The sequence below is a fragment of the Astatotilapia calliptera genome, chromosome 1 (genome assembly GCF_964374335.1).
Source record: "Astatotilapia calliptera chromosome 1, fAstCal68.1, whole genome shotgun sequence".
NCBI lineage: Eukaryota > Metazoa > Chordata > Actinopteri > Cichliformes > Cichlidae > Astatotilapia > Astatotilapia calliptera.
Window position 1 is genome coordinate 40992714 of NC_137422.1, and position 27500 is coordinate 41020213.

The window sequence follows — 27500 nt, forward strand, 5'->3', positions numbered from 1 at the left end:
GTCGTTCTTTTTAAAGCCATCATGAAAATTAACGATCCCAGAATATGCAGCAGGACGTTTGGCCCAGTTTCCGAGACGTGTCGCTTTTTGGTCATTCTGTAGAAATGGTGCCGTGTGTGTGTGTGTGTGTGTGTGTGCGCGTGTGTGTGTGTGTGTGCGCGCGCGTGTGTGTGTGTGTGTCTCCTGGGAGTTGGAGGGTATTTATAGTTGGTGGAATTGGCAGTGATTAAGGAAAGCAGTAAAGGTGGTTAATTCAACGTTTCCGATCACTTTTGTAATCTGGAGTCCGTCTCCTGGTGAGACCTGTGCAGAGGAAGTGGCAGGTACGCGAGCTGTAAGCCTCTTATGATTTGTCTCCATGCAGCGCAGACACAACACTGTGTCAGGCAGAGGTTTAGGCATGGTGCGGGCCTTCTTTAATTACCGGGGGGATTGCTAAGCAGATACGACCGCAGTCGGTGCTGGGTCAGTGGCGGCCTATGGGATTTTCTGCACACGGCGGCTTTAGCCAGGAAAAAACATACTGAAGAGAAGATGAGGAGCTTCAGCAGAGTGGAAGACAAAAGGATGGAGTTTAGAGAGCTGACTGATGGCCAGTAATTCATGCAGGGTCACAAGCATTTCTCCCAGTACTGGGAATATTCTGGATTATTCCCAATAAAACAGCCTGATCTGCTGCACATGATGCTTTAAAACATGGTTTTAGGCTGTTAATTAACAGAAGATCGTTGTTCAGAATTATAAGACAGAAACACGACACAGCGTCAAAGTGAAACTGAAGCCATTTTTATTTTTGTTGGTTCGGTCAGCTGTGATGACTTGTGTGTGTCCACGAGCGCTGACACAACATGTGTAATAGTCGCGATAGGAGCGTCACCAATATTCTGTTCAGAACATTTGTTTGCGAGGGGCAGCCAGTCAGAGGAAGGTTTTTCTAATGGGGGAGGGGCTAAAATAAGTGTCAGACAAAGTAGGATCATCTTGAGCCGTAAAAAAGGCGGACTGAACTTTGACTTCCTATTGTTTGGACATCATGTGGCGTTACTCCCTTGCACCTCGCTGCTCGCGCCCCCGGCTGCTCTCTCTGGAGCGCTGTGGTCTGTCACTCTGCCGAGAACACATTAGATTCGTCACCGAACAAATAAAGACGTGTCGAGCACAATCAAAACACTCCGAACCGCCGCGAGTTTCGGTGGGAGGAAGACATTTTTGCCTCGTTGTCACCAGCTGGAGTTTGGACGTACCACCGCAGGAGTTTCGGTGACAGCCTCGTGAAGGCTGCTTTGTTTTCCTAAGTCGTCTCGATTCCCTTTAATGAGCCATTATGGTCGTGTTTTGTCTCAGTCGTGTTCGTTGGCTGGCTGAGTTTCTGAGACGGCACGACAGAGGGGAAATGGGTAGGGGGCGGTGAGGAGGGGGTCTTCAAACCTCCCTGCAGTGTTTCAGGAAGGAGAACCTGGCCTCCCACTCAGCAACGGCGTGACCCCTCGATTAAACGTGTGGATGCTGAGCTTTAAGTCAGCGGCGAGAGAGCGGAAAACGTCTCGCTCCAGAATCAAAGCCTCAGCCGGGCTCTTCCTCCTCCGCTGTTATCTCATCAGCTTGCCTGGAGACGCCACGAGCTTCCTCCTTAAAGCACACAGAAGCTGTAATGCAGCGCGATGGAAAGTGATGGGATGTTGAAGGGTGGGGAGATTTGGGGGGAGTGGGGTGGCTAAGCAGACACTGTGACAACCCACCTGTCAGCAGGTACTCAGTCTAATTGGTAAACGAGGGCCGTGGGATAGGATCGGGGCCCCTTCCCTTCTCGCTGTCTGCTACTCTCCTCTGCTGCTTCTGACGAGCATTTGAAGTCGCCAGGCGGTTGTTGGAGCGATCTCTTTTCTTGTTTGAAAGGAGAAGAAAGGCCGCGTGAAGGAGGCGTGCAAACGGTAACCTGCTCGCAGCACCGGAGGTGGGTAGCCAAGCAGCGGACAGCTATGGATGGATTTCTCTTTCTCCTCTCTCAATGCCAATCCTCGCCATCAGGCTCTGTTTGCCCTCTAATGAAACATATTCATCTTCATCGGGTTCTCTCGTGGCTCTCAAACTCACTTTACAGCATAGTCAATTAAACCCTCAGGGTCCACTCTGTGCGTAAAAGGATATATAATGCTTTGACATTTCAGCGAGTCCACATTAGGCACACCCAGAGAGCCCTGCGCTTTGGGCTGGATGGGAAGGAGTCATAGCCGAGCCTGGAGGTAAAGCCAGTCAGAGGGATTGGGTCTCGTATAAGCTAGTTAGCTCTTTGGATTCAGTTACTTATGCTGATGTAATAGGGCAGTTGTAAGCTGATACTCGAGTCTCTCTGTGACCCCTACGCTGGCTCTTGTTCTCATATTAGGCTACCTAATATATACTAAGTTGTATATAGTGTAACGATAGACTAACTAATAAATAACTCAAATGGATGTAACTCGATAGAGGAGAGTATTAGTGATGTGGATCACCATTTAGACCACGTACATTTTCAGGATGTCCTCCTGGCTTAGGTCGGCGGGTCCCCGTTAGACGTCCGTGCGCTGGGAGGAAGTAGCGGGGTCGGCGGTGTAATGATGCAGAGCGAGGCTGCTCGCGGGCCTCCCGCTGCAGGGCTCAGTGCGCTCCTGGGCACGCTCTTCGTCCTGCATCCTTCATCCTCCTCGCCCTGTCATTGCCCCGAAGACACGCTCGCATGTGTGTGTGTATGTGTGAGGGAGAAACTGCACACTTGACTTGGTTTTCTCGGAGGCAGCTCTGTGCTCAGTGAGGTCAGTGAACGCAGCGGTTTTGATTGCACTCTTTTATTGTCGACTCATTTAGCATTTTAAGAGGCGACGCCTCAGATTTTCTTTCTTTTCGCTGCTGCTGACACTGAGCCTGTAAATAAATGACATGGAGGTAATCTCAAACCGCAGATTAAACAACAAAGAAGAGCGTGACTTACCTGAGGCGACCTGCTTTTGCACAAACCTCCTTAAAGTTGATCTATAACTAACTGAGCGACTCGACTGTGTCGCTCAGTTAGTTTCACCTATACCGTTTCCTGTCTCTATATCCGAAACCTTTCCGTGTCATTAACTGTGTTTTTCAATCATTCGAACACAAATAAAGGAGTTAACCCGGCTCACTGTTGATTTGGGCATTAGTGCAAATCTGTTAGCCATGGTTCATGGCGAAACATCGCGGCGTGCTGAGATGAAAAATCACAGTCCAAACCTGCGATCCCACAAAAACACGTGTTTTAAACACCTTTCCATTATACGCCGGTCGGCCTCTGCTCGAGGAGTGTGGAGGGGTGAATATGAATAAAACTGAATTGAATGGTTGACAGATTCCACCTGTCTGACGGTGCTTCACACGCAGCAGAGGAGCAAAGAGGACCCGGCGCTACCTGAGTCGCCCTGGATGATGGTTTTTGCAGTGCGCGTCACTCCGAGCAGCCGGAAATATAACAGAAACTCTGGGTTCAGATGCGCTCACGTGGTCTCAGGATGTTCCTTCTCAACGCCAAGGCTCTTCTCGTGTCGCATTCCTGCCGTTTAATTCGCAGCCGGCGTCTCAGATTTCCTTTTGAAAGACCGATAATGTGGCCGTACTTTGTCAGGGATACTAATGGAGGCTTTTTTATGTGGATCGTCGCCGGTTGATTAGGTTCCTGTCAATAGATTTGTGTGCGTGTGGCAGCAGAGGCGACAGGTGAAGCGCGTTTGGTATGCCCGGCCAGCGGCGCGTAGAACAACAGAGCCGGCCTTCTATTGTGTCGCGCAGCTCTGTAGGGGTTAACGCTGGCTCTGCAAACACACGCGTGCATTTCACATCATTGTTGTTATTTAGCAGCGACGAGCTACAACTCAAGAAAACGTCTGCGTGCTCTGATTTATTCATCCGGACGGCGGATTTACGCGGAGATGCTGAAAAGCGAGATCTTTTCTGCACGGAACAACGGGCGAATTTATTATTCATAAAAGCTAATGCATTGTTTCTGTTGCTTTATATGTCTTTTTTGTGCCGTCACCCTGCCACCCCCACCCCGTCGAGAGGGAGAGCTGAATTCTCGCAGGCAAAGGTTGGCAGTTAAATGTCTGTGTTGAAATGAGAAGTTTGAAAGACTATCTGTGCACATGTGTGTGTGCGTAAACTGATTTAAATCGCTCTTTGAGCCCTACAGAATGGCGCTTTAAATGTTAAATGGGGGTTGAAGCCTGCCTGAACTAATTTGTAGGGCTTTGCACCATGTTGACATTTAAATGTGATAAGAATAGCAAACTGTACCGCCGACCTATTTTGAAGATGCTTTCGGAATACATTCACATCAGCTGTGGCCTATAATTAATAAAAAAAGACAGGCCTCCCTTGCTCCAGATTTGATTATAATACAACCTTATAAACACACCAGGGATAGATGAGAGGAGACGAAGACGAGGAACTAGGGGAGGGAATGAAAGCGAAGAATAACAGGAATAAAAACAAGAGAAATGATGGAGGCAGGAATTAAGAGGGAGGTGGATTGCGAACACCTGGTCTTTGAGGCAGATTGCGTTGGCTGGCTGCTGTGCTATCACATTACTCTGATCCTGCCTCTCTTGTTTGTCAGAGAATTGAGAGAAAGAGAGGGAGAGAGGGAGAGTGGGTGGGGGCGGTGGGGGCGGTGGGGTCTGCAAAATCAGCATGCAAATAACACCACATTGTTAACTTAATCAGATGCAGGGGGAGAAAATATGGAGAGGGATGGAAGGAGCGTGGAGGGGCAGAGGGGAGGAGGAGGGGGGCACTGCCGAGAGGTGAGGTAGAAAAAATGGGGGATGGAGGGAGAGGGCGGGGGTGGCAGAGGGCAGATTAGAACTACCCACAGCTCTGCCTCCCGCCACCGCTGCCCACAATCCAACGCCCGGGGCTGCTCCCCACTCTGTGTGTGTGTGCTGCTAAGCAGCTAGCCACTGGCTGCTATGCTAGCTGCCGTCAGACAGTTTGATCCATCGTCACCTGTGAAATCGCCCCACCCTCAGGAACACAAACACCCATGCTGACATCAGCAGGTCACCTGTGCAGGGTTCAGGTCCTACCTCTGCGTGTGGAATCTGCACCTGGTCCAGCCCGAACTTTAAGTTTGAATCTTGAAAGTAGAGATAGTGTCTGTCTCCTGGACTGGAAGCTGGTTCCACAGAAGAGGGGCCTGAAAACTGAGGCTCCGCCTCCCATTCTACTGTTAAATACTCCAGGAACAACACTTCGTTCCTGCATGTTGCTTCCCTTCATATGGACAGCAGGTTTCCATGGACGTTGTTTCCTGTTGAATCTGAATCGTTCACAGTCCAGAGATTCAGATTCACTCACGTTTGGTGAGAACATTTTTAGATCCACAGAAGTGCAGTCGCCTCGGTGGAAGTGTTTTAACTGGACATCAGCAGCGAGAAGGCTGTGTGTGTGTGTGTCTGTGTGTGCGTGCGTGTGTGTGTGTGTGTGTGTGTCTGTGTGTGTGTGCGTGCGTGTGTGTGTGTGTGTGTCTGTGTGTGTGTGCGTGCGTGTGTGTGTGTGTGTGTGTCTGTGTGTGTGTGTGTCTGTGTGTGCGTGCGTGCGTGTGTGTGTGTGTGTGTCTGTGTGTGTGTGCGTGCGTGTGTGTGTGTGTGTGTGTCTGTGTGTGTGTGTGTCTGTGTGTGTGTGTGTGTGTGTCTGTGTGTGCGTGTGTGTGTGTGTGTGTGTGTGTGTCTGTGTGTGTGTGTGTGTGTGTGTCTGTGTGTGTGTGTGTGTGTGTGTGTGTCTGTGTGTGCGTGTGTGTGTGTGTCTGTGTGTGCGTGTGTGTGTGTGTCTGTGTGTCTGTGTGTGCGTGTGTGTGTGTGTGTCTGTGTGTGCGTGTGTGTGTGTGTGTGTGTGTGTCTGTGTGTGTGTGTGTGTGTGTGTGTGTGTGTGTCTGTGTGTGCGTGTGTGTGTGTGTCTGTGTGTGTGTGTGTGTGTGTGTGTGTCTGTGTGTGCGTGTGTGTGTGTGTGTGTGTGTGTGTCTGTGTGTGCGTGTGTGTGTGTGTCTGTGTGTCTGTGTGTGCGTGTGTGTGTGTGTGTGTGTGTCTGTGTGTGTGTGTGTGTGTGTGTGTGTCTGTGTGTGCGTGTGTGTGTGTGTGTGTGTCTGTGTGTGTGTGTGTGTGTGTGTGTGTGTGTCTGTGTGTGTGTGTGTGTGTGTGTGTGTGTCTGTGTGCGTGCTGCAGTAAGTTTTAATAAAGGAAATGAATTCATACTGTTCATACTTTGTACTTCAGAGAGGTCATTTTTCATTACAAACATCCAGTGTCTTAATGAACTTAGCCCCCAACAGAGTGTGTGTGTGTGTGTGTGTGTGTGTGTGTGTGTGTGTGTGTGTGTGTTTTTAATGAGTGTGTGTAGCGTAGCCTTTGTTGTGGAAGATAAGTCGGTGACAGAGCTGAAGGTCAAGCAGGGCAGAGAAGAATGAGGAAAATGCAGCGTTGGCCGGGCAGACAGACTGACAGACGGCTCTGAGATGAAGCTCAGCTGTGGACAGATGCAAGGAATCATGGGAAACAGATACCTTCAAAGTCACACAACGCTGGTACTGTACGAAGGAGCGTTTTTCCTCGGTGCTGACGGACGTTATTCAGCCTTCAGTTCAAACGTCTGCCTGAACTGTGATGTGTCCGCAGCTCGCTCACGGCCACAGTGAACTCACCTGTGCGCTCGTGTACGTGTTGTCTTTGCTTGCGCTGAGAACCGTAAGCAGCTCTAGCGTCTGAAGTCAAACCATGTTTAGTTCCCGCCTCCCTGGACCGCAGAGACTGAGCTCGCTGTGTTCCTGTAAACGACACGAGAACGTCCGGTCTCTTCTCAGACGTGAAAACGTCCTGCGACTCGTTCACGTTGGAGCAGGACGGCGCAGAGATGTCACGTGACAAACATACTCCAGCTTCTGAGTTAAGTGCCGCTGTGCGGTCACGGCTGCTGCCTGTCTCCATCAAAGACCTGGATGTGTTTAATTATCGCCTTTACATCTGACCTTCTATTAATAATCCATCGATCGATAAGTCAAACTTCTCGAAATCTCTGAAAATCAACACTTTGATGTTCTCACGCACACACCTGGGTGCTCACAGTAAATGTGTGTGTTTTGTAGTCCGGTTCACAGAGAGGCCTGCAGGAGAAGAAGAAAAGAGCCTGGCTCCTCTGAGGTTTCACCAACTTCCTGCTTTAATCACAGCATCCTCTCAGTGAGTCACTGGCATCGATGCAAACGCTGCCTCACTGGCATCTCTCTTCCTCTTTGACTCTTTTTCTCTTTATCAGCCTTTCGCTGCTTTTATTTCCTTCTGTAAACCTTTTCATCCCCTCCCGCTCCCCCCGAACCCCATCTCTAATCTTAAGAGCAGTCAGCACTTTGTTTTTCTGATAACGTCTGATAGATAAACACGCTCTCTTATGTCCCCGGGGCCCTCCGCCCTCTCTCCCGAGAGCACACCCCTCTAAAGCACTTCCTCTGCTACAATTAGTCCGTAATAAATACACCCTGGCCTTAAAGCACACATGCACGCTGGCTCTCTGTCTCTGCTTTTATGTAAAGTGCCGCATTAGCTCTGCGCGCACATCTGAGCTAAAGGGAGAGAGAGCCGACGCCGAGCGCAGCGTTTTTTCTTCCTCGCCGGCCTCGGCGACAGCGCGTGAGAACAAAAGCAGTTATAAGGCCACTAAGAGATATTCGAACATATGCAGAGAATTGCAAGCATTTCCACTCGAGTCTCAGCTTCCTGATGGCTTTGATAAGATTAGTTTGCTTTCTTAAACAGGAAACGTGCTGCTTAAAGACAACAAGGCGACGCACAGCTGCACAATAACTTTCTTCTTCTCAGAAAGCCAAAGTTTTGCTTCCTCGGAGCCGACAAAGAAGAAGAGGAGAGACTTTATCAAAGTGATGGAATAAAGAGAGATTTAACACGGTCATATTAAAAAGACATGCAGCAGTTTCAATATTTAAAAATCCCATTTGCTTCGACAGAAGAGCTTTTTCATTGAAGAGCATATGGCAGCAGTACCTGTATCCATCCAGCCTCTCTCTTATCTCCCTCATAGACAGAGAAAGGGGGGGGGGCACTTTCAAACAGACATTCAGACATTGAAGAATCATTCAATTATCGGCAGCATGATGTAAAATAATTACCTGACTCGCTTCCTGTAATGAGTGCTGCTAATTAGCCATAGACTTTTGTTTCACTTGGAAAAAGAAAGAGAAAGTCCCAAACTCCCAGCGCAGAGAAGCTGTGAAACAGATATGTTGCATGTTGCGGTGGGTGCGTGCACGCTATAGGATGGGCCTGCCTCCCCGAGTCTGCACACGCAGCTCTCGGTAAACAGTCGAGAGTGCAGAAAAGATCCTTCTTCTCTTAATTAGCTGTGTAACAATTAAAGTCTCCTCTTAGTAAATTGAACCTTTGTCTCCCTCGCCTCCCTCGTTGGATTTCAGCACCTGTCACAACAACCCCTCCCTTTACCACCACCTCTATTACCTCCACAGCCACCCCCCCTCCGCTGGAGTCATTATGCAAAACTCCACCAGAAAGCGCCCAGCGTGAGTGGAAGAAAACAGCAATTATTTCTGATATTCTGTTATTTAGGCCGTATTGACATTCAGCGACTTTCTCTTTCTCTGCGTTTGCCTCGCCCTCGCCGCCGTCACCTGAAAATCACACAGAGCCTCGACGCCACTGACGATTAGTCTCAATCCCGAATCAGGCAGGTCATCGCCGCCGCGCCCCGCGGTGACCCACACATTCTCCCCGAGTGTGTGTGTGCAGCATTGAAATGCAGCACAGAGAGCAGCCAGTGATGTAAGCTGTGACAGATACACTGTGGTCATTGTCTCTCTGTCCTCTTTCTAACCATGCGTGAGCGCGCTACACTGCCATGTTTGTTGTCCGACACACGCACACACGCACACATGCACACACACACACACACACACACACACACACACGCACACACACACACACACGCACACACACACACACACACGCACACACACACACACACACACACACACACTGAACTGTGCTCTGGTTTTTCTGACTGATTTGACAGGAAGAAGAGCTCAGTCACCGGACACCGAGCAGGCCGCAGCACGCAGGTACATCACTGGACATTTTGAACCTCACCCACGCAGCTCTTTGCGTTTACACCTGTGCTCACATATGGAAGCCAACCACGGATCATAAACAGGAAAACTGTAGATACCAGAGATGTGCTTCATCAAAAAATGGTTACGCAAGAATATCAGAGAACACGAGGAAGAGGAGGATCGGGATATGATGGAATAATCGCAGAAGGAGCTGCGTGAGAGACACGGCGATCACGTCGAGTCAGAACCTGAAAAACAGCTTTCGAACTCGGCTGAATGTTCCCTCTGCTCCCTGCACGTTTGTGTTCAATAACTGCTCTGGTCACCCATAGGTTCGTTTCTTCCACCTGACCATGGCTGCTCGCACGCTGACCTCGTGGTTAGGAACCCCGGTCATGTTTAGTACGAAGGAAACTGGATCCACCTTAAAAACACGACATCCTGACTGAACCAGGACAAGGCGCACAGAGCCGTCTGATGCATGAGAACCATTTTCACATCATTTACTACATTTTCCTGTTTTGTGTCTCTGCTCGCCGGCCGTACCCTCCCGCTGCTTAGCGAGTGTTTGACACTGTTAATCCCGTGCTCATCGCTCGCCTTTGTTGGCTGCTGCAGGGGTCCAACCGTGCCGCTGTGACCTCTATTGTAGTGCGCTCAGGAGGGGAGAGGTGTTCACGCACACACACACAGACATCTGCAGGTCATCATCATCATAGTGGGAATAATACCAGGGATGGTTATCATAAAGGGAGGCTTTGAGCTCCCGGCCGTCTTGGGAAGATGATTTGGCCGGCCCGGAACAATGAACTGTGGGAATCCGCTTGTCCCACATTGATCTTCCTCCCATGGCATCCCCCGCAAGGCTGTCAGAGCGCCGGATGGATAAAAAGAGCCACAACATTTTTCTTTCTGTGCCTCCCGCTCCCTCCCGGTGTCTTTCTTTTCTCGCTGTCAGGAGGGCCCTCGCTGATCAGCGGGGATGAGCTGAAAGTTGAACTACCTGTTGACAGGACCTCTTAAACAGCCCTCAATGACATATTGTGCAGAGAGGGAGGGAGAGGCTCCTGTTCACTCAGTTTGTCACAGCTCTTGTGCTGTCTGTGCTGAAGTGGAGCCGGATCGTGTTAATCCACTCGTGTTCTTATGATTCTTTCAAGTTCAAGGAGCTCTGTGGAAAACTGCTGTATATTAGTGTAATGCCGAGCTGACTGGGATCGGTGTAAACGTCACGTTCTTTTTACGCAGACGTGTCTTTGTATTAAAAGCACCCGTCCTCTCGCGGGCTCCGGGTCCCGGCCCGCCAGCCTCGGGTGGAGCTGCGCTCGAATCTGGCAGGTGTTCTGCGACTGTTTCTGTGTGCAGTTGAGTGCGGAGTGTTTTTGCCTCATTACAGAAAGTAATAATGCGGTAAAGTCAAAGTGCGAGCGAGAGGAAGGAAAACAAGGCGGCTTTTTTATTGGATTAATTAGACGTCTCGCAAAGACCACCTGCAATAGAACAAAACACGAGCCGGGAACAAACTCATATGTGCAGCGCTCGAACCGAACCGTCTTTTGCCAAGAGGTAATTGATCTTTGAAAAGATGAGGAAGCTCTGTTTGTACTTTGAAAATACACTTAGAGCTTTTTAATGAACCCGACTGTCCCCGCCGCTCGCCTAATCGCCAAATATTTAGCACGTGAGGAACATATGGCCCACGTTGTCCCTCCGACATCAGAGCGCCGTCGCCGCGGCCCCTGCGTCTCGTTAACGATTCGGTGCAGATATGATTGAATTCGGCACATTGTGAATAATGATTGATTTGTTTAACGCAATGAATTTGTTCATTAGGACTTAATGAGGTATCGCATTGTGATTAGTCGATGGGTTTCGTGTCGATAAATGCCAAAATAACAAAGTAAAGTCCGACTAATGGCTTTTCGATCCCCCCCCACCCTTCTCGTCTTAAATGTCAGCCAAAAGTTTTCTGACAAAACTCGAGCCTGACAGCAAATTCACCAAGAACGCTGTTTATTTGAATATGAATTCATAACAGGCGGCCATCCCTAATGCTGCGAGTGCCTTTCATATGCAATAATTTATATGGTTGCAATTAGAGAGGAGCACATTTAAATCCTGTATGCATTTATGATGCATGCTACCATTGATAAGAAAGAAATGAACTGAGCACATTTAAATGGTGACTGTAATATACTTCCATTGTGTCACAGATACCACTTATAATTAAGCTGAGGATTGAAGAGAAACCAAGTGAAATCAGTTTGTGTGAGCGTGCAGAGGATTCGCCGTGTTTGTGAGTGCACGTGGAGCCTCGCTGAATATTAAACCACAAACTATAAAGACAACAAGCGAACCGTCGTGAGAAAATGCTAAAGGAAGTCTTTGTGGTTTTAGAGGTATCGGAGGAGCCAATAGTTTTAATGAGGCAGCGTTGCAGCACATGCCAGGAAATGATAAGGTCGTACAGGTTAGAGAATAACGGCACATGTACTGTAAGAGCACAAAGCTGGCGTTCGTAACGGAGTCTGCGGCGAGGGACGGCGGGGCCCCGAGTCTTTCCCCAGGATGGCCGGTAAGAACCCGAGTTCTCCTGTGACAGCGTCGAGCTGCTCGGTTTGGTGAGAGCAGCGAGCTGCAGCGCACTCGCCGCGTCTTTTAGAGGGCACTCGCATGTCGAATTGTTGTCTGTAGTCAGAGGCTCGTGTTTGACTGGCTGCGTGTCTACGGCTCGTACACCGCCCTCCAATTCCCCGCGCGCGTGCTCGTGCGTGCGGATGTGAGCAGAGGGGGGATGTCACATAAGAAATGTCCTTTTTAATCAGGGGAAAAAATATAAAATGACTCGGGAGCAAGGCGAGCATATTAATGTGCCTCATTTGCATACGCTCGTCAGCCAGGATACGTTTATAAAAAACACAAACTGGATTCGTCAGTTCATTTCACATTATTCCATTGTCTATCTGCCTTTGTTATATGTTAAAGATAAAGGCAGAAATCAAATTGAAGAAAAGGGCAAGCTGCTATCTCCCCAAATGAGCAACAGCTCATCAGCCTAGTTTAAATCACAGATTTCTATTCCAAAAGGCAGCCGCTTCTGTAAAAAGGGCCCATTCAAATAAGGTCTCCTCCAATATATGCACGGCTGCTGATGGAAGATGGGGTGTCACATAAATACAATTTAAAACCACAAGTCGTTTAAAGCAGCCTAACAAAGTTTGATCCTTCCCAGCAGTAATTCTCCCACGCCGTGGGAGCGTGTGTGATAAAACTATATGGTGACAAATTAAAGGAAAAACACCAGCTTGTGTGAACAAGCTTAGCTTTAAAACAGACTGTACGTAAAGGATGGACACCGATCGGTTCCTGGTCTGAAAGAGTGTGACGTTTTGGTCACCATGGTTGATTAAATCTTTTTGTTTCCAAATTTAGACGAGAGGGTGGAGCGGTCAGCTTTGTTTGCACAGTGTGTATGGGAGCATCAGGCCACGCCCATAATTATGCACGCTTAAATCTGGGTGATTTCTGAAGACACCCTCCCCCTGTGCAGGTGTCGTGAAGTTTGTGTATCAGGCTGTAAACATGGTTATTTGTGCTGCTTCAACACGGGGGTCTGTGGGGACTGACTCACTGCTGCCCCTGCTGGATGTCGGACGAACTGCAGGTCTTGGTTCATATTTCAGTCCTGTGGTTGATTAAAAGAAAATTAGATTTTTATTTCCAATTTGCTAAAAACAACTTTTTTTCATGCATGAACTGAAACGAAGGTAAAAAAAAAAGGCTTGATTATCCTAATTATTTGACAACCTCTGAACAAAGTAATATATTTATCGTAACTGTGATTGTATATCATAATTCACATCATTTAGCGCCTTATGTTCCAGTTATCAACGTGACGTGTGACCTTTAAATTCAACAGTATTGTGTTTTTAAGCATGTGCTTGAACGAACAAATACAGGAAAATATAGAGATTACATTTCTGTAGAATGATTTTAAGTGGAACAACAGCAAGACAAAGATTGCTTTGAAATGACAGCAGTGACAGGAAGTAGGTACATTTTCACAAAAAAATCAGGTTTGTGGTGCAGATCGGGCAGATCGTCACGGCAGGAAGGTGAGCGCTCAAAACGGACCCGGCACCGTCTCACAGCCTCTCAGCTGGACGGGTCACACGTTCAAGGTTTTCCCTTCATTTGTGGCCAGTCTGGAAATATTTCATTCAAGCACAAACTTTTTATTAGCAGGCTCCTAAAGTGATTTCTTTCAGCGTCACTCGGGTCAGATAAGATCTGTGACAGAGCACATCGAAGTGCTGTATGCAAGCCTGCAGAGCATAGCATAGCCATTATACTCTTAATGAATTCAGGCGCATTGCTTTACGATACTTGTGGGGGGAAATAAGGAGAATTCAAAGGGCAGCCCACAAGTGTCACATTCCTTTACACACAAGTGGAAAGTGGCCACAGTGTTTAATTCATGTCAGCGAGATAAGAATCCACCATCGGCAGTGTGTTGGAGGACTCTGCGGTACCAGAACAGGCAGCCCTTATGTCTGCTGACCTCCTACTGGGAGGGGAGGGGGGGGGGTTGAATGAACACTTAAGCCGAGCACGACGTGGTGTAGTGTGTGCTTCACAAACGTAGGTGGAGAAAGAGAAGAAGGATCCCAGTGTGGATGCCCTTTGCTCCTGTGAAGAGTACGCTGAGCTTCCTAACATGTCACCTAGTGCCACTCCTTCACGCCGCCTCGCCTCGAAAGCGCTTTTTGATGATTATAATGCTACATTAAAGTCCAGTGGCTGCCGCTGTTACCAGGCAGCGTGCTAATCAGCTTAATGAGATATCATACAATATTTTGTTGACCTAAGCAGAACCACACTTATTGTTTTGCAGGTTTGACCCCTGCAAGCAGCCATAGCTGCTTATACCTCTCCATCTGGAGAACAGATGGATGTGCATTAAAAGCACTGTTGTTTATTTATTTTTTACTTATGCATTCGCCGATGTTACACATACGGAATGAAAACACATTTAATGGCGTTACAACGCGGTGTGAAAACTGTGACATATTTCACCCAAAAGCCAGCAGAACAAAGAGCGGGCTGTTCACAGAGCAGTGTCGGTGTATCCACAGCATCTTCATGTTGTTTCCACCGTCCTGGAAACTGTGAAGAGCGCAGACAGCAAAGAGCAAAGCGATTCACATCAAATGTAATACGGCTCTTTAATGGAATATTGTGCCAAGACAAGTGTCGTGGCACCGAGATAAGAATGTTGTGTTTACTGGAGTAACCCCTTGGTTTTAAGTGCTATTGTTAATATCATAATTGTAGTATTGCCGTGGCTTCCCGGCAATGCAGTTGCTCCATTTCATTAAGGCGTGTAATTGGAGGAATTCTGATAGGATGGGCACAAGTAGCTTAATTATACACTGCTCACTGTGTTTACAGAGTAATTATTCCATCCAAAACGGCTTTACAATTTGAAAAAGTTCTGAGTCGCAGCATCCCCGCAGGCCTTCGGCGCTGACAGTTCACACTGGTGTTTTTATTTCACTAGGGCACCTATCCTGCTCCTCTCCAGCCCCACACTCATCCTTGGAGTGTCTTTACATGATTTTCAGTTCAAAACAAAAATCCTTTTTTATCTGATCCTGTGTCTCTATGACATCACAGAGATCCAAGAGCAGAAAAACTGAGTGTTTAGAGCATTACTTGTTGATAACGTGTACATACACCTGAAATATGACACAACTGGCATCCACATTTCCAGACACGTGGTTGGATGAACGCCCACACACTATCGTTGAATGTCTGTAAAATATTAAAATACGTCAAAAATGTTTCTAATACGTTTTTATTTTTCTGTTTCTTCAGGATGGAGGACTCTAGTTTATGTCTTGGTGTATCGTCAGTGGTGCCTGACGCTGAAGCCCACCTGAGCAATGCTGTTCTAAACGGCCGTTACCCAATCAGTCAAAAGCTTCACCAGCTCACTGCCCAGTTAGGACACGCCTTTCCCGACCTGCACCGCCCACAGCAGATTCCCGAAGAGAAGGCGGCCACGCCGTTGGATGAGAAGACACACCACGCAGCCCTGGCCAGTCAACCAATCAGCAGCCAGATGGCTCTACTAGCCAATCAGCTCAATCGAGACATAGACGCAGGGGCACTGAGTGGGTTAAACGGGCGTGTCGACCTGCAGCAGTTTCTCAATGGGCAGAACTTGGGCATCATGTCCCAGATGAATGATATCGAAGACGATGCTCGCAAGAACAGGAAGTACCCGTGCCCACTGTGTGGCAAGCGCTTCCGTTTCAACAGCATCCTGTCTCTGCACATGCGCACACACACGGGAGAGAAGCCATTCAAGTGCCCCTACTGTGACCACAGAGCGGCTCAAAAGGGCAACCTGAAGATCCATCTCCGCACCCACAAACTGGGGAACCTGGGAAAAGGCCGTGGCCGAGTTCGAGAAGAGAACCGGCTGCTGCACGAGCTCGAGGAGAGGGCCATCCTGAGAGACAAGCAGATGAGAGGGAGTGGCAGTCTCCTCCAGACCGCTCAGACGCCACATCTGGGCCCCAACAGCAGCTCAAACACCCATCAACAGCAGTTAGGGTCAACCTGCGCCCCCACCCATTCCTCCGGGCTCGCCACTCCAGACACAGTTTCTCAGCCGTCTTCCTCACCCAAGCCGGCCGGCGCTCAGGACGACCAGTCTCTGAACCCTACTGTGGGCTTCCGCTGCACCTTCTGCAAAGGGAAGTTCAAGAAGCGCGAGGAGCTGGACCGTCACATCCGCATTCTCCACAAGCCCTACAAATGCACTCTGTGCGAGTTCGCCGCCTCCCACGAAGAAGAGCTGATAAGCCATGTGGAGAAGGCCCACATCACAGCTGAGACCACGCAGGGCCAGGGTTCTGGTGGCTCCGGGGGCATGCAGATGGCCACCGAGTTTCGCTGCGAGGTCTGCGGCCAGGTGTTCAGCCAAGCCTGGTTCCTCAAGGGCCACATGAGAAAGCACAAGGAGTCCTTTGAACACTGCTGCCAAATCTGTGGCCGTCGCTTTAAGGAACCCTGGTTCCTCAAGAACCACATGAAGGTGCATCTGAACAAGCTGGCCATCAAGAACAAGCCACCCCAGCCCAGTGAGCAGGACATGGCCGCCGTCAACAGCATGAGCAATCTGGCTCAGGAAGCCCATGCCAACCTTTATTCCCGCTACATCTCCTGTCTTCAGGGAGGCTTCCTTTCACCAGACAAGCAGGGCCTCAGCGAGCAGCACCAGATGTTGGCTAAAGCGGGGATAGCCATGAAGGAAAAGGAGATGTTAGGAAAGCTGCTTGGACCTATGGCAGGTGCAATAGGCCACGGGCTAGGTGAAAACGAGAAGCGCTCACTCCTTGGCTGTCTCAACCTCGTTCCACCGCTCAAGTCGAGCTGCATGGAGCGCCTCCAGGCGGCTGCAAAGGTGGCAGAGATGGACTCGATCAATAGCTACCAAGCCTGGCAGATAATGGCTCGTGGAATGGCTATGGACAGGGCTTTCATGCCCAAGGATCAGCAGCAGCAGCACCATATAACTCCGGGGCAGGAAGATGAGATGGCTGGTGCGGGCTCCTTGGCTTCCTTCTCAAAGGAGAAACAAGACTACTCCTTGATTGCTTCCGGTGATAGCTCCAAGCAGAAGCAGCTCTCCGAGGCCCTGCAGGGATCCAAGGCTTCCAGTGGAGCAGTGATGTCCATGAAGGAGGATGGAAGAGGCTTTGACGGTCACCGTGATCTCATGTCCCACCACGGTAGTGCTGAGGCTCCTGGAGCCCTGGCTGGCTTGGGAAGCCCAAACATTGACTACAGCCTCTCTGGCCTGTCCGGCCTGAAGGAGAAGCCTTCAGAGTGCCCAGACTGCGGACGTGTCTTCAGAACCTACCATCAAATGGTCGTCCACTCGCGAATCCACGGTAAAGACAGGCGAGGCATTGACGAGGCACTTCAGCAAGGACTGGATGAACGCCGTGGATCGGCCAGTGACCCCGAGTCCCAGTCCATCAGCCGCTCCACCACTCCCGGTTCATCCAATGTGACAGAGGAGAGTGGCGTTGGCGGGGGACATTCCCAGACAGGAAGCATCCAGGACGACAGCCCCCATCCCTCCTCACCATCTTCAGGTAGGAGAACTACTTACTGAATCAACTAGAAGGCAGTGGAGCGAGCGTCCTCCATGTCTACCAGAGAAAGTGATGTAGATCTTTTCCTGTGATCCGCCTTTCCGTGAAATTTGATTTCTGTTCTAGTCAAATCTTTTAAACACATAAACAGCAGTGATCCTCAGCTTTTATTAAAGGAAGAAGACCTCGAGTGATGTTTGCTTTGGGTTTTTTAAGGCGGATCAAATGTAAAAAAACGTTGAGAAGAGATGCAGAGTCACATACAACACGACCTGTTCGTGCCTTCAGTCTCAAACTTATGCAGAGGGTGTAGTTCCCTCTGAGACCACATGGGATGCTCTGTTTGCTTACCTAATCTTAACCTTTAAGCTATCGTTAACCTAATCTTTGATGCTTTACATCATAGGTGTCAAACTCTGGCCCGCGGGCCAAATTTGGCCCGCAGCCTAATTACACTTGGCCCGTGAAGCCATACCAAATTACTGTCAGAGCTGGCCTACTGGTATTATACAGCTAATATATATATTGTTTAGTATTAAGCTTTGCTTGTTCCATATTCAGTTTTTCAGCAAAACGTGTTTGAGTCCAAAAGATTCATTCTCATATCTGGAGGAATAAATATATTTCAATAAATATTAACGTCAGGCCGCGACTGTGTTCCTGTTTCGAATTTTGGCCCACTGTGTATTTGAGTTTGACACCCCTGCTTTACATGATGGGCACATGTTTTTATATATAAAAACAGCTGATGAATAGCAAAGCAAAGTGTGTTCTCATCGTTGACTGAGAAACTAAGTCGACACTCACCGTGACCGTAGTTTGTGAAATAAGCACCTGAGCAGGCCCCAGAGGAGTCGCCCCCCTCAGAGTGTTAGAAGGCAAAGCAGGATGCTATGTCCATCTTTGTGTACAGTCTGTGTTAACGCTGGGCCGCTGCTCACTGTTTGACTTTCATTGAACTAGCGGTGCACGCGGCACATAGAGTCAGCTTTGCTCTGTTGTTTCTGCCATTAAGACTCCAGAGAACGCCATCGTGCCCGTTTGCGGGTTAGCAGTCTGTTTCCCGGGAGTGCGGGGACGAGCTCGTCTTAAGCACAGCGATTAATAAATGTCTTTAATAAACACGGCGGAGATGAGCGAACCCCTCCCCTTCCCCCACCCAGCCAACGCAGGCCGGCCGGGGCTAGATAAGTGTATGTTTAGTGGGATTAAGGGAGGCTCATTGCTAATGATTACACAAGTTTTTAAAGGTAACTTTTGGTTGCTCCTCAGGGCGCTACGCTGGCGTTAAGAAGCGCGTGCAGTAATTAGGTCACGAATACGCGATAATCAGTCGGTTTAAGCTAAACAAGACACTAATTAAAGATATACATATAAAGCAGGTCAAAAACATTAGCGAGCTTCATTTGCAGAAGCAAGGATGTGCTTTTAAGTCTTTTGAGAGAAAATATAAATATATATAAATATAAATCAGAGTGGCTTAGCTTAAGGCTGTAAGCAACTTAATTCCACCAGTGGAGACGAAATTGTTTATTTATTCACAGAGGCATGAAGTCCTTATCGTGCCCGTGTAGTGTGATGGGTTTGAACATGGGACAGGCTATGTTTATTTTAATCTAAGAAATAATAACAGACAACCCCCCACCCCAATTAGGAATTAATGAAAATGAGAGTGAGATAAAAACCTATTTTCTTTATAGAGACTATTAAACATAACACTTCTCAACAGGGTGGGGGTGTAGCGGATGTAATTATCTTCTGAATTTTAATGCTGGAAGTTTCTCCCCCTCTCTCTCCGTCCCTGCGTCTCTTTTGACTGGAGCACTTTGAATCTGACGAGTACAGCTTGTGGCATTTCAGCAACTTCAGAGGTACTGTACGCAAAATGAATAAATGCACAAATTCAAATAATAAAACTCGCCGTATTTACCGCCAAATGGTAGCGGAGAACAAAGGGTCGCATTAGATTTAGATGAGTGGTTAAATCTGGCCCTGGGGGCACCACCTTTGGAGGATTAAAGACAGAAACGTACGTAGAAAAACAAATTAAAATAGTGCGCGTTGCTGCGTGTGCGCCGCTCAGTCGCAGCGCAGCACGGCCGGGTTTGAAGCCGTGCAGAGGAAGTACGCAGACTGTGATGTGGACGGATGGAGTTTTTATGTGAAATTGAGAAGGAAACAGACTTGACATTGAAAGTGCTTTAACAGAGCCTCTTTTGCCACTTCCTGTTTTTTAATAAGAAGGAGCAGCAAACTTGACTCGTCGTTGTTCACAACTTACACAATATGAATCACGTTTGGAGCTCGGGGACTCTCAAATTAGAAGCTTTGATGTGTGAGAAAAATGTGTCTGAGTCTCATGTGGAGAAAGGTGTCATGCTTCTCCGCTGCATGCGTGTGTGCGGGGTTGCTTTGTTGCGTGTGTGCACATATCACTCTCGAAGAGTGAACAGGATGCCGTACTGTACCATTGTGTTAATATCTGAGGTTTAAAAGCAGAGCTCGTGATTCTCTGTCGGCGTGTACCTGCGAGCATGTGTGCGTGCTCGCCTTCTACCCCGCCACCTACCCGCAGCAATTTAGAGTTAAACTTAAATTATAGTAATCAACAATAACATCTCAACTGTGAAAGAAGGTCAGCTCTGGCACTTTTGTCTTTGAGACGGCACTTGTTTAAAAGCAGTGCGTGCAGTGTGGAAGAAAAAGAGCAGAAAAACAAAAGCCTTTGTCAGAGATGTCCTTTAAAGACCTTCCTTATTAAACGCAGCTCTGCGGCACACCTTGAGCATCTTCCTTATTGAATATTTTTGAAAGAAACAAAGAGGTAATTACATATATGCCCATCACCATCCTTTTTTTTACACTTTTTTGTTTGGTTATCCTCGCGCCGACTTCCCCGTATTGTTTGCTGTGTGGGGAGGAAACGGCGTGCAGTAATCACGTTAGGAAGCCTCAGCAACAGGTAGCGCTGCCACGAGGACCCGGTGCCACGAAGGCACCGCTGCCTCCTCTTTCTCCCCTCTCTTCCACACAAATAAACCGGCGTTGCACGATGGCGTCGCTGAATGCGTAGAAAATTGGCTTTGCTGCGTGCTTGTAAGGCCTAAAGCTGCACGAGTCCTCTGCAACCATCCCGCTACCCTGAAACCCAGCTCCTGGCTCTAAAAGCACCGTGCATGCTCCCTCTGGCTCTTTCTTTCTCCTTCTCGCTCTCTGGAGAATCCCCCGCGTCTTCATTTTCTTCCTTGCGTTTTAACATGGCAGGGATTAGCCGGCATATCCCTGGTCTTACCACGGCTCAAACAAGCAGGCAAAATGCTCGCTCCATACAAATTGAAATTGGATTTGCCAACTTGACGCCTTAGGTTATAAAGCGTGGATATTCATCTAATTGCGACAGTACAATGGGGGCGTAATTACACGTGCAGACAAACTGTTAGAGTGTAATTACTGTGCCATTAAAACAGGAATAAAGTCGAGCTGAACAAGATCCAGACCACTGTGGATGTAGCTAGCTGACATTAGAGAGGAATGTCTCCTTCGCTGACTTCCATGGAGATCGAGCTCCAGGTCCTCGGGTGTTCTGACCGCGTACGCTGTCCGTCATCTTCAGCTGCCTTTGCGACAAAACTCGAAAACTATTTCAAATTTCCCCAGTTTTCTGTAAAACATGGTGTCGGGGCGAGCAAACTGCACCATGTGACCCCCTAAAATAAAGAACGATGCATTTGCTGTCATCACGACTGCACACTTGGGTTTGGAAGCAGTCGTGAAGCCTGGACTGAGCATGCTCAGTGTTGCTGCCAGAGCTGAAGATGCGCTTGTCAGTTTGTGAAGGATTAACTGACAGCGTACAAATAAATAAAGAATTAAAAATAAAGAATAAAAACACGACACGAGCTGCCGTCTGTTTACTGTGAAGTCCTATTTTCCCTCCAGTGTCAGTGAAGCAGCGACGTGAGGTCTAAAGTCAAACGTGACGTGTTTACAGTGAAACTCGACGCGTCTGCCCTCGAACTGAAACTGAAAACCAAAGAAAGTAAAAATGCACGAATGATACAAACTGCGAGCAGCTGGTTTCCTCTGGCGCTGGTAAATTACAGTCAGGCCTCCCTGTTTTTTATTAGCTGGTTTTCCTCGCTTGTGTAACGTAAACAGACGTCGCGGCGACTGCGAGGAGCACCGGCACAGTAAAGGTGAACTCCTCCTCACCTCATTTGGCCGGCAGGTGTCGGCAGGGTGGTGCTGGTGGATTCGGGGATCGGGTTTGGCACCCTCTGTGGAGTAATCTGGCCCTGCACGCAGAATCGTTAAAAACAGGCGCTTTGAATCGAGGCCAGCCCTCGGTGAAAGATAATATATGTGTGTAAAAGTATGCGCATTAAAAAATAATGAATTACGGCTCTTTCCCCCGTTCCTTCGCCTGTGCGGATGACTTTGTCTTTGTAATTGACATCCGCTCCTCGCACTATTCTTCTTCGCTCTATAATCAGAGAAGTCGTGGTTACAAAACCTGAGCTTTCTGCCCCCCGCTCATTTGAAGAAGTCTGGCCTGTCATATCTGTATTTTTTATGTGTCACCAAACTTAAATAGACAGTCATTGTGTTACAGGCACATTCATTCCCTGAGCTGTATTTTTGTACAGTAGGTCAGGACTCTGGTGTCTGCTAAATGATAAAAGTTCTATTCAAACGCACTAATTGTCAGTGTGCTGCTCTGATTGACATGTCTCGGATAAATGCAGACTTAGTATTTTTGTACACGCTTGCACAATATAAAAGGCCAATTTATTTCTCTGTTCTTCTTTCTCATTTGATTTCTTTCTTCCTTTTCTCCTGCTCTCTGCCTCTCTGCCCTACCCCGTCTCTCAGACTCAATTTGTAAATATTACCACGGCAGGAATTAGCCCGGGCCTTTTTTAAGACAAATTTCAGTCGTATTCCAACGACGGAGGCTCCTCGGCATTCCTGGGTGGCTATCGGCGTCTAGCCTCGTCCTTATGAAACATTTATCGGCCCGTTTTATGTCTTAATGATCATGTTAGGATTCCCCGCTCGGTTACGAAGCCGGGACGGCGATGCCGAAGGAGAGGAGATGAAAAAATGACAGAGGGGGAGATGACAGGGCATCACAGTCCTCGGTAAACAGCGGCACATTATGCCATCCACTCGTTTCAACTCCAAATCTGTGCCAGAACACAGCTTACCTCTGCACACACACACACACACCCTCTGTCTTCCCCATTTCTGTTTTATGTTTTTATAATTAAAACATAATATTTATCTTTCCACAACAGAAGGCTGCCTTACACTGTCAGGTAGACTGTTTGCATATTAATATTCTTAATACATCAACAAGCTATCTTCTCCGGTGTCACTGCTAAAAGTGAGCGGCGACCGAGGAGCTGACTCACAAACGGCGCTCTCTACTCCACCAGTGCAGCAGGAGGAGGACGCCTTAAAAAGAGGAGAGAAGAAGAAGAAAAGGAAGCAACAAAGACATAAATTAACATCACAGTCACAACTTGTGCTGCCGGTGGAGCGTGTTTACTTAGTCTCAGCATTAAGATGCACATACAAATGCACAGATCCCCGCTAAATAAGCGCTCCCTCCTCCTCCGGGCGCGGCGACACTGGCTAAAAGTTTCTCTCTTGGATTGTGTATGTGTGTGCTTAACGGCGGGATGGGGGGCGGCTGAGGGTGAACGCCAAGTTCCTTTTCTCCCCGTCTGGTGACAGCTGTCTGACTCCGTCAATGCGGGATTCCTGTGAAATGAGGCAGGGCTCTCTCGGTCGGGGAATGCAAATGACGGCGGCGGACGATGGCGTTGCCGGTTTGAGCGCAAACGACCTGCGCCGGCCTTGCGATGCCGGGATCTTTTTATTTCTTTCCCGTTCCTCCCTCGCTTCATCATTCTCTAATTTTTCCCGCCCCTCCTCGTCTTCCTCCCCCTCCCCTCTCAATCTCCTCCTCTTAACCCCAGTGACAGGTCACATAAAAAGCCTTTTGTGTCAGCATCAGGGCGCTGACATGAGAGCAGAAGGCTACATGAAAAATGTTCTTTTTTCCCTTAGCTGTTGCTATCTCGTCATCGTGAAGAGGAGAGCGAGGCAGGGAAACGAGCGAGGAGCCAAAAGTGAGAGAGAGGAATTAAGTCCAGGGATTAAGATCTCTGAGCTGGGTTTTTTCCGTCCTCTCCCCCTGCCACATTCCAATTGTTCTTAAAATATTTGGCAATGTCAATTAGTAAGTGAGCAGAGCTAGCTGATGAACACAATTTTCCAGGCGACTGAGCACCCTATTGTTGTGGAGCGAACAGCAGATTTCTGAGGTCATTATCATTCCCTGTTAGCCGTGCCCAGCTGCTCTCCTCTTGGCTCCAGCCAAACTCTGCTCTCCTCTCTCCTTTTCCCCCCTCGCTCTTATACATCATCTTTCCCCTCCCTCTTCCACCCCGCACCCCCGCCTCCGCCCGGCCTGCGCCGTGTTCGGGGCTGGTTGGTAGCGAGGCAGCAACAGGGGGCCTTCAACAAGAGGAGGGAGGGGAGGGGGGCGAGGACGAGGAGTGCGAACACGAGAGGGAGCGCGGGGGGAAAACAGCTCGGTGACATAAGATTGAAGAAACCTGAGCGAGCTTTTCAGGAATAAAGCGCTTCATTTTCTCCCGTCGCCTTGACCTCCGTCCCAAATGCAAAAACGTGCATTTTTTCGTGACCTCAGAGTGGAAGAAACACGGCGCCGATTTCAGATTAAAACCGAGAAAACCAAAGAGAAACACCTGCCCGCCGCTGCAGTTTGATTCAAAAGAACCGGCTTCTCTTTCATTCTGCACAAAGCATCCAGGTATCTGCATCTAAACATCCAACGGCGTCTTTCTGTTTTGTTTTTAAGAAAAATGATGAAAGACGCCTTTGTACAAAAGTACGAAAACAAAAAAACTGCAGAGAAGGAAGGAAATCAAAAATCTCTCACTTGTTTCTGCTTTCCACTCGTACATCCTAATGTGTTCCCAGAGGCCTATTCACCCTCCCCTTCTTCCTCCACCCTACTGTAACCCCCCCCCCCCCTCCCCCCACTTCCTCCACCACCCACCCACGGCTGCTCTCCCTCCCCTCAGAGCTCCCCTCGCACCGACGTCTTTGCAGATTTACACCAGAGCAGGAAAAAAAATCAGGGTTAAGAGCGCTCCACACCTGTGAGGATCTTATGATTTAATAAACTCTTCTAAACTTTTGTTAATTTAAACAGCTAAAAAAAATGAATGTAAGAGAATTAAAAAAAGAATAAATGAAGGTTGGTGGAGGGATACCTGCTCTGCGGTCAGTCCCACCTGTCGGTTATCTCCGTCCTCCAACCTGTAGAAAGTTTGCATAGTTAACACTGCGTTAGCTATCCTCTGTGTGTGTGTGTGCTGCAAAAAGAGAGGAGGAGGAGAAGAAGAGAAAGAGTGAGAGTGAAAAAGGGTGAGCGGCATCAAAGCGTTGCTCTCAGCTGCAGCTGCCAAGCTTCCTCGTCCCCAGTTAGCAGCCATCCAGCTGTCAGGCTGCGCGAAGAGGAAGAGAGGGGGGAAATCTCTCACCAGCCATATGGTCCCCGGTTCTGTCAGAGACACTCCACGCTCCGTGGGCAAATGGCAAACTCATATATCTAATCAACACTCTTAATATCCAGACCTGAGACCGAGGATATTTTCAGAGCGTTGCCTTTCGGCAGCGGCGGGGATGTGACCTGGCACTCTGGGTTTATTGTTGCAGGAAACACTCGTGGAAAAACCAACCCGGCCCAGTGGCCCCGAGCACGCTGGCTCACGCTGATGTAAGAAAAAAACAATCGCACAAAGGCAGGACAGGAATATTAATTCTTTAAAAAATAGTTTTCTGTAGTAGCCGCCGCTTTAAGGAGCGGCGTAGCTTTAAGGCACCATTACTCCATCAACAGGAAGCAGCAGTGGGACTACTTTCAGTGGATTCATACATCCAGCAGGTGAAACAGAACCTGGTTCTGCCGGAGGTTTCTTCCTGTTCAAAGGGAGTTTTTCTTTCCCACTGTCACCAAAGTGCTTGCTCTCAGGGAGTCGTCTGATTGTTGGGCTTCTCTGCATTGCTGACGGTATAGAGCACGCTGAGGTGACTGCTGTGTGAGCTTTTATTTAGCCTCCTTTTGTGTTATTTTCTTATATCCTGGTTACATTTTTGAACTCGACCTCGTCACAGCATGAATGCCCGTTACACGCTGCTCTGTGACACCGACGTGCGCACCGGATAGGCTCGAACCCTCCTTTCAGTGCAGGAGGAGCTGTTAGCGTTAGCATGGCTCGGCCCAAGAGAATGGGCTCGAATGTGGCTTTGTGCTGTCTGTTAGCGGGATGCTACACCTGCTCGTCTAATCCTGGCAGGCCTCCGCCTCCAGTCTCTCCGGCTGCAGAGTAACACGTGCCTTATGGCGTAACAAGCCACACTGAATCACGACGAGGTTTGTTGGTATTACAGTGACATCGCTGTGTAAAGCTTGGAAACAACCGTCGCCCCTGCCTCGCCGGGACGGGGAAGTGCGAATCCCTCCCCAGCTGCAGAAAACAGCTTTGAGTGTGCGAGGAGGAAGCATGCAGCAGCGAGTGATGTATATACAGAGAGAGTGACGTGAGGCGGAGCAGCAGAGAGAGATTTAAATAGAAATCAGGAGATTTGGATCGAGGGGGGGGGGGTCCAAGTCCCACAAATCTTTGCTCAACCCAACAACCTGAAGCAGAGGCCATTAAAGCAGAGAGCCGAGATATCAGCTGAGATGGATACGGTGGCAGCGATGGTTTGGAGGGATGGTAACTTTAATGGCCCCACTGGGTTTTTAATGAGTGTTGTGCCCCAAACAAAATGAGCTAATTAGTGTTATCATCCATATATCAGACCTACACACACACACTGCTGTGCATGCTCTGGCACTCGCAGCCTTTTCCATGAACTTACTAACATCTCAGATTCACTCCTTTCTCTCTGATTTGTGTCGCCAGTCACACCTCGTCCTCCTGCAAACACCCCGCCCCCTCCCCGAGCGCCGGGGTCGTGCCCTGTTTGCGAGGGGAGCGATTATGTCTACACTGGTTTAAAATCGCGATAACAATACCACGAGCGGGCGTTTGGGGACACGGAGAAAGAGGTGCTCGGGCCAGTATCCCGGCATTTGGAGCCCCCGTTACCTGCGCCGGCGTAAGCCGTGTGTTTGTCACGCCATCGCCTCCGGTTGACCACGCTGCCCCACCAGCCCCCCGCTTTATTTCTCTTGCGCTAAGCCTATTATAAAATCAATAAACAATTGAGCTTTTTTCCAGTCCTTTTAAATCTTTTTCTCCTCTATCCTCTGAGATGAAGGGGAAGCATGCAGGCGGCAGAGCGAGGGGCGGGGGCACAGAATCAGTAACCCCTTCCTTCCTGACCCTCGCACACGTCATTTGCACTTAAACGCAGCGTGGGAAATGCGCAGGTGAGGCCTCACGTGACCGTGGCTCTGACCGCTCCGTCGTCTCTCCTCTCAGTTACACGGAGCTGCCGCCATGATGATTGAGGGGTTTTTAATTGTCACGCTGTGGAAATGTAATAACCCTCGAGTTGTTAAAAATCAACAAACACCAACTCTGATAGCCGATTTTCAAATCAGCGTCAGAACTGTGGCGTTTACACATTTTAATTCGCTTTGTCAGTTTAAACTCATATTTCAAACTGGGGCGACAGCACCAACTTCTTCTCCCAGCAGTCACGCACGAGTCGGAAATGAGCGCGTGCAGCTCTGTTTGCTCTTCTTTCTCGCCACGTCCAGCAGCAAGCCGTTTGTGGGGGAAAGCCTCGCCAACAAACTTTGGTGAAGTCACGGCGGCGTGCGGAGCAGCCGCAGACGCTGACATCCTGTCACACTTTAAGATAAACAGTCTTCTGCGCTCTCTTCCACCCACCCTCCACTGGCCGGACGTTTGACTGCAACAGATTTCAGCAAGCTGTTGATTGTGTCGTCTTGGACTTTATTCGTCCTGGCCGACCCTCTCTTCAACACGACCGCTATTGGCCGACCCCGGCCCACACCCCCGCCCCTCCCGCCTCCAGCCAAGCCTCGATCTTTGGAAAGCTCTCGTCAGGATGGCCTAAACTAGGCTACACGTGGACCGCGGACGTGTCCGCGCTCTCCCACGTGGTCCTCGGAGAAGGGGGCT

The 27500-nt window shown here is 48.9% G+C and overlaps 1 protein-coding gene across 7 annotated transcripts in view; it reads left to right on the top strand.

Annotated features, from left to right (window-relative positions):
• Window positions 1-27500, top strand: part of znf536 (zinc finger protein 536) — a 219823-nt gene that overhangs the window by 95119 nt on the left and 97204 nt on the right. For 6 of the 7 annotated variants that reach the window (XM_080301120.1, XM_026177512.2, XM_026177499.2 and 3 more), the window contains one exon: window positions 15008-17301. In XM_080301120.1, the coding sequence (XP_080157246.1) occupies window positions 15009-17301 (2293 nt within the window). In that variant the 5' untranslated portion in view covers window position 15008. Of the gene's footprint in view, window positions 1-9093; window positions 9140-15007; window positions 17302-27500 lie in introns of all 7 variants that reach the window. The other variant, XM_026177503.2, reaches the window with a different exon arrangement.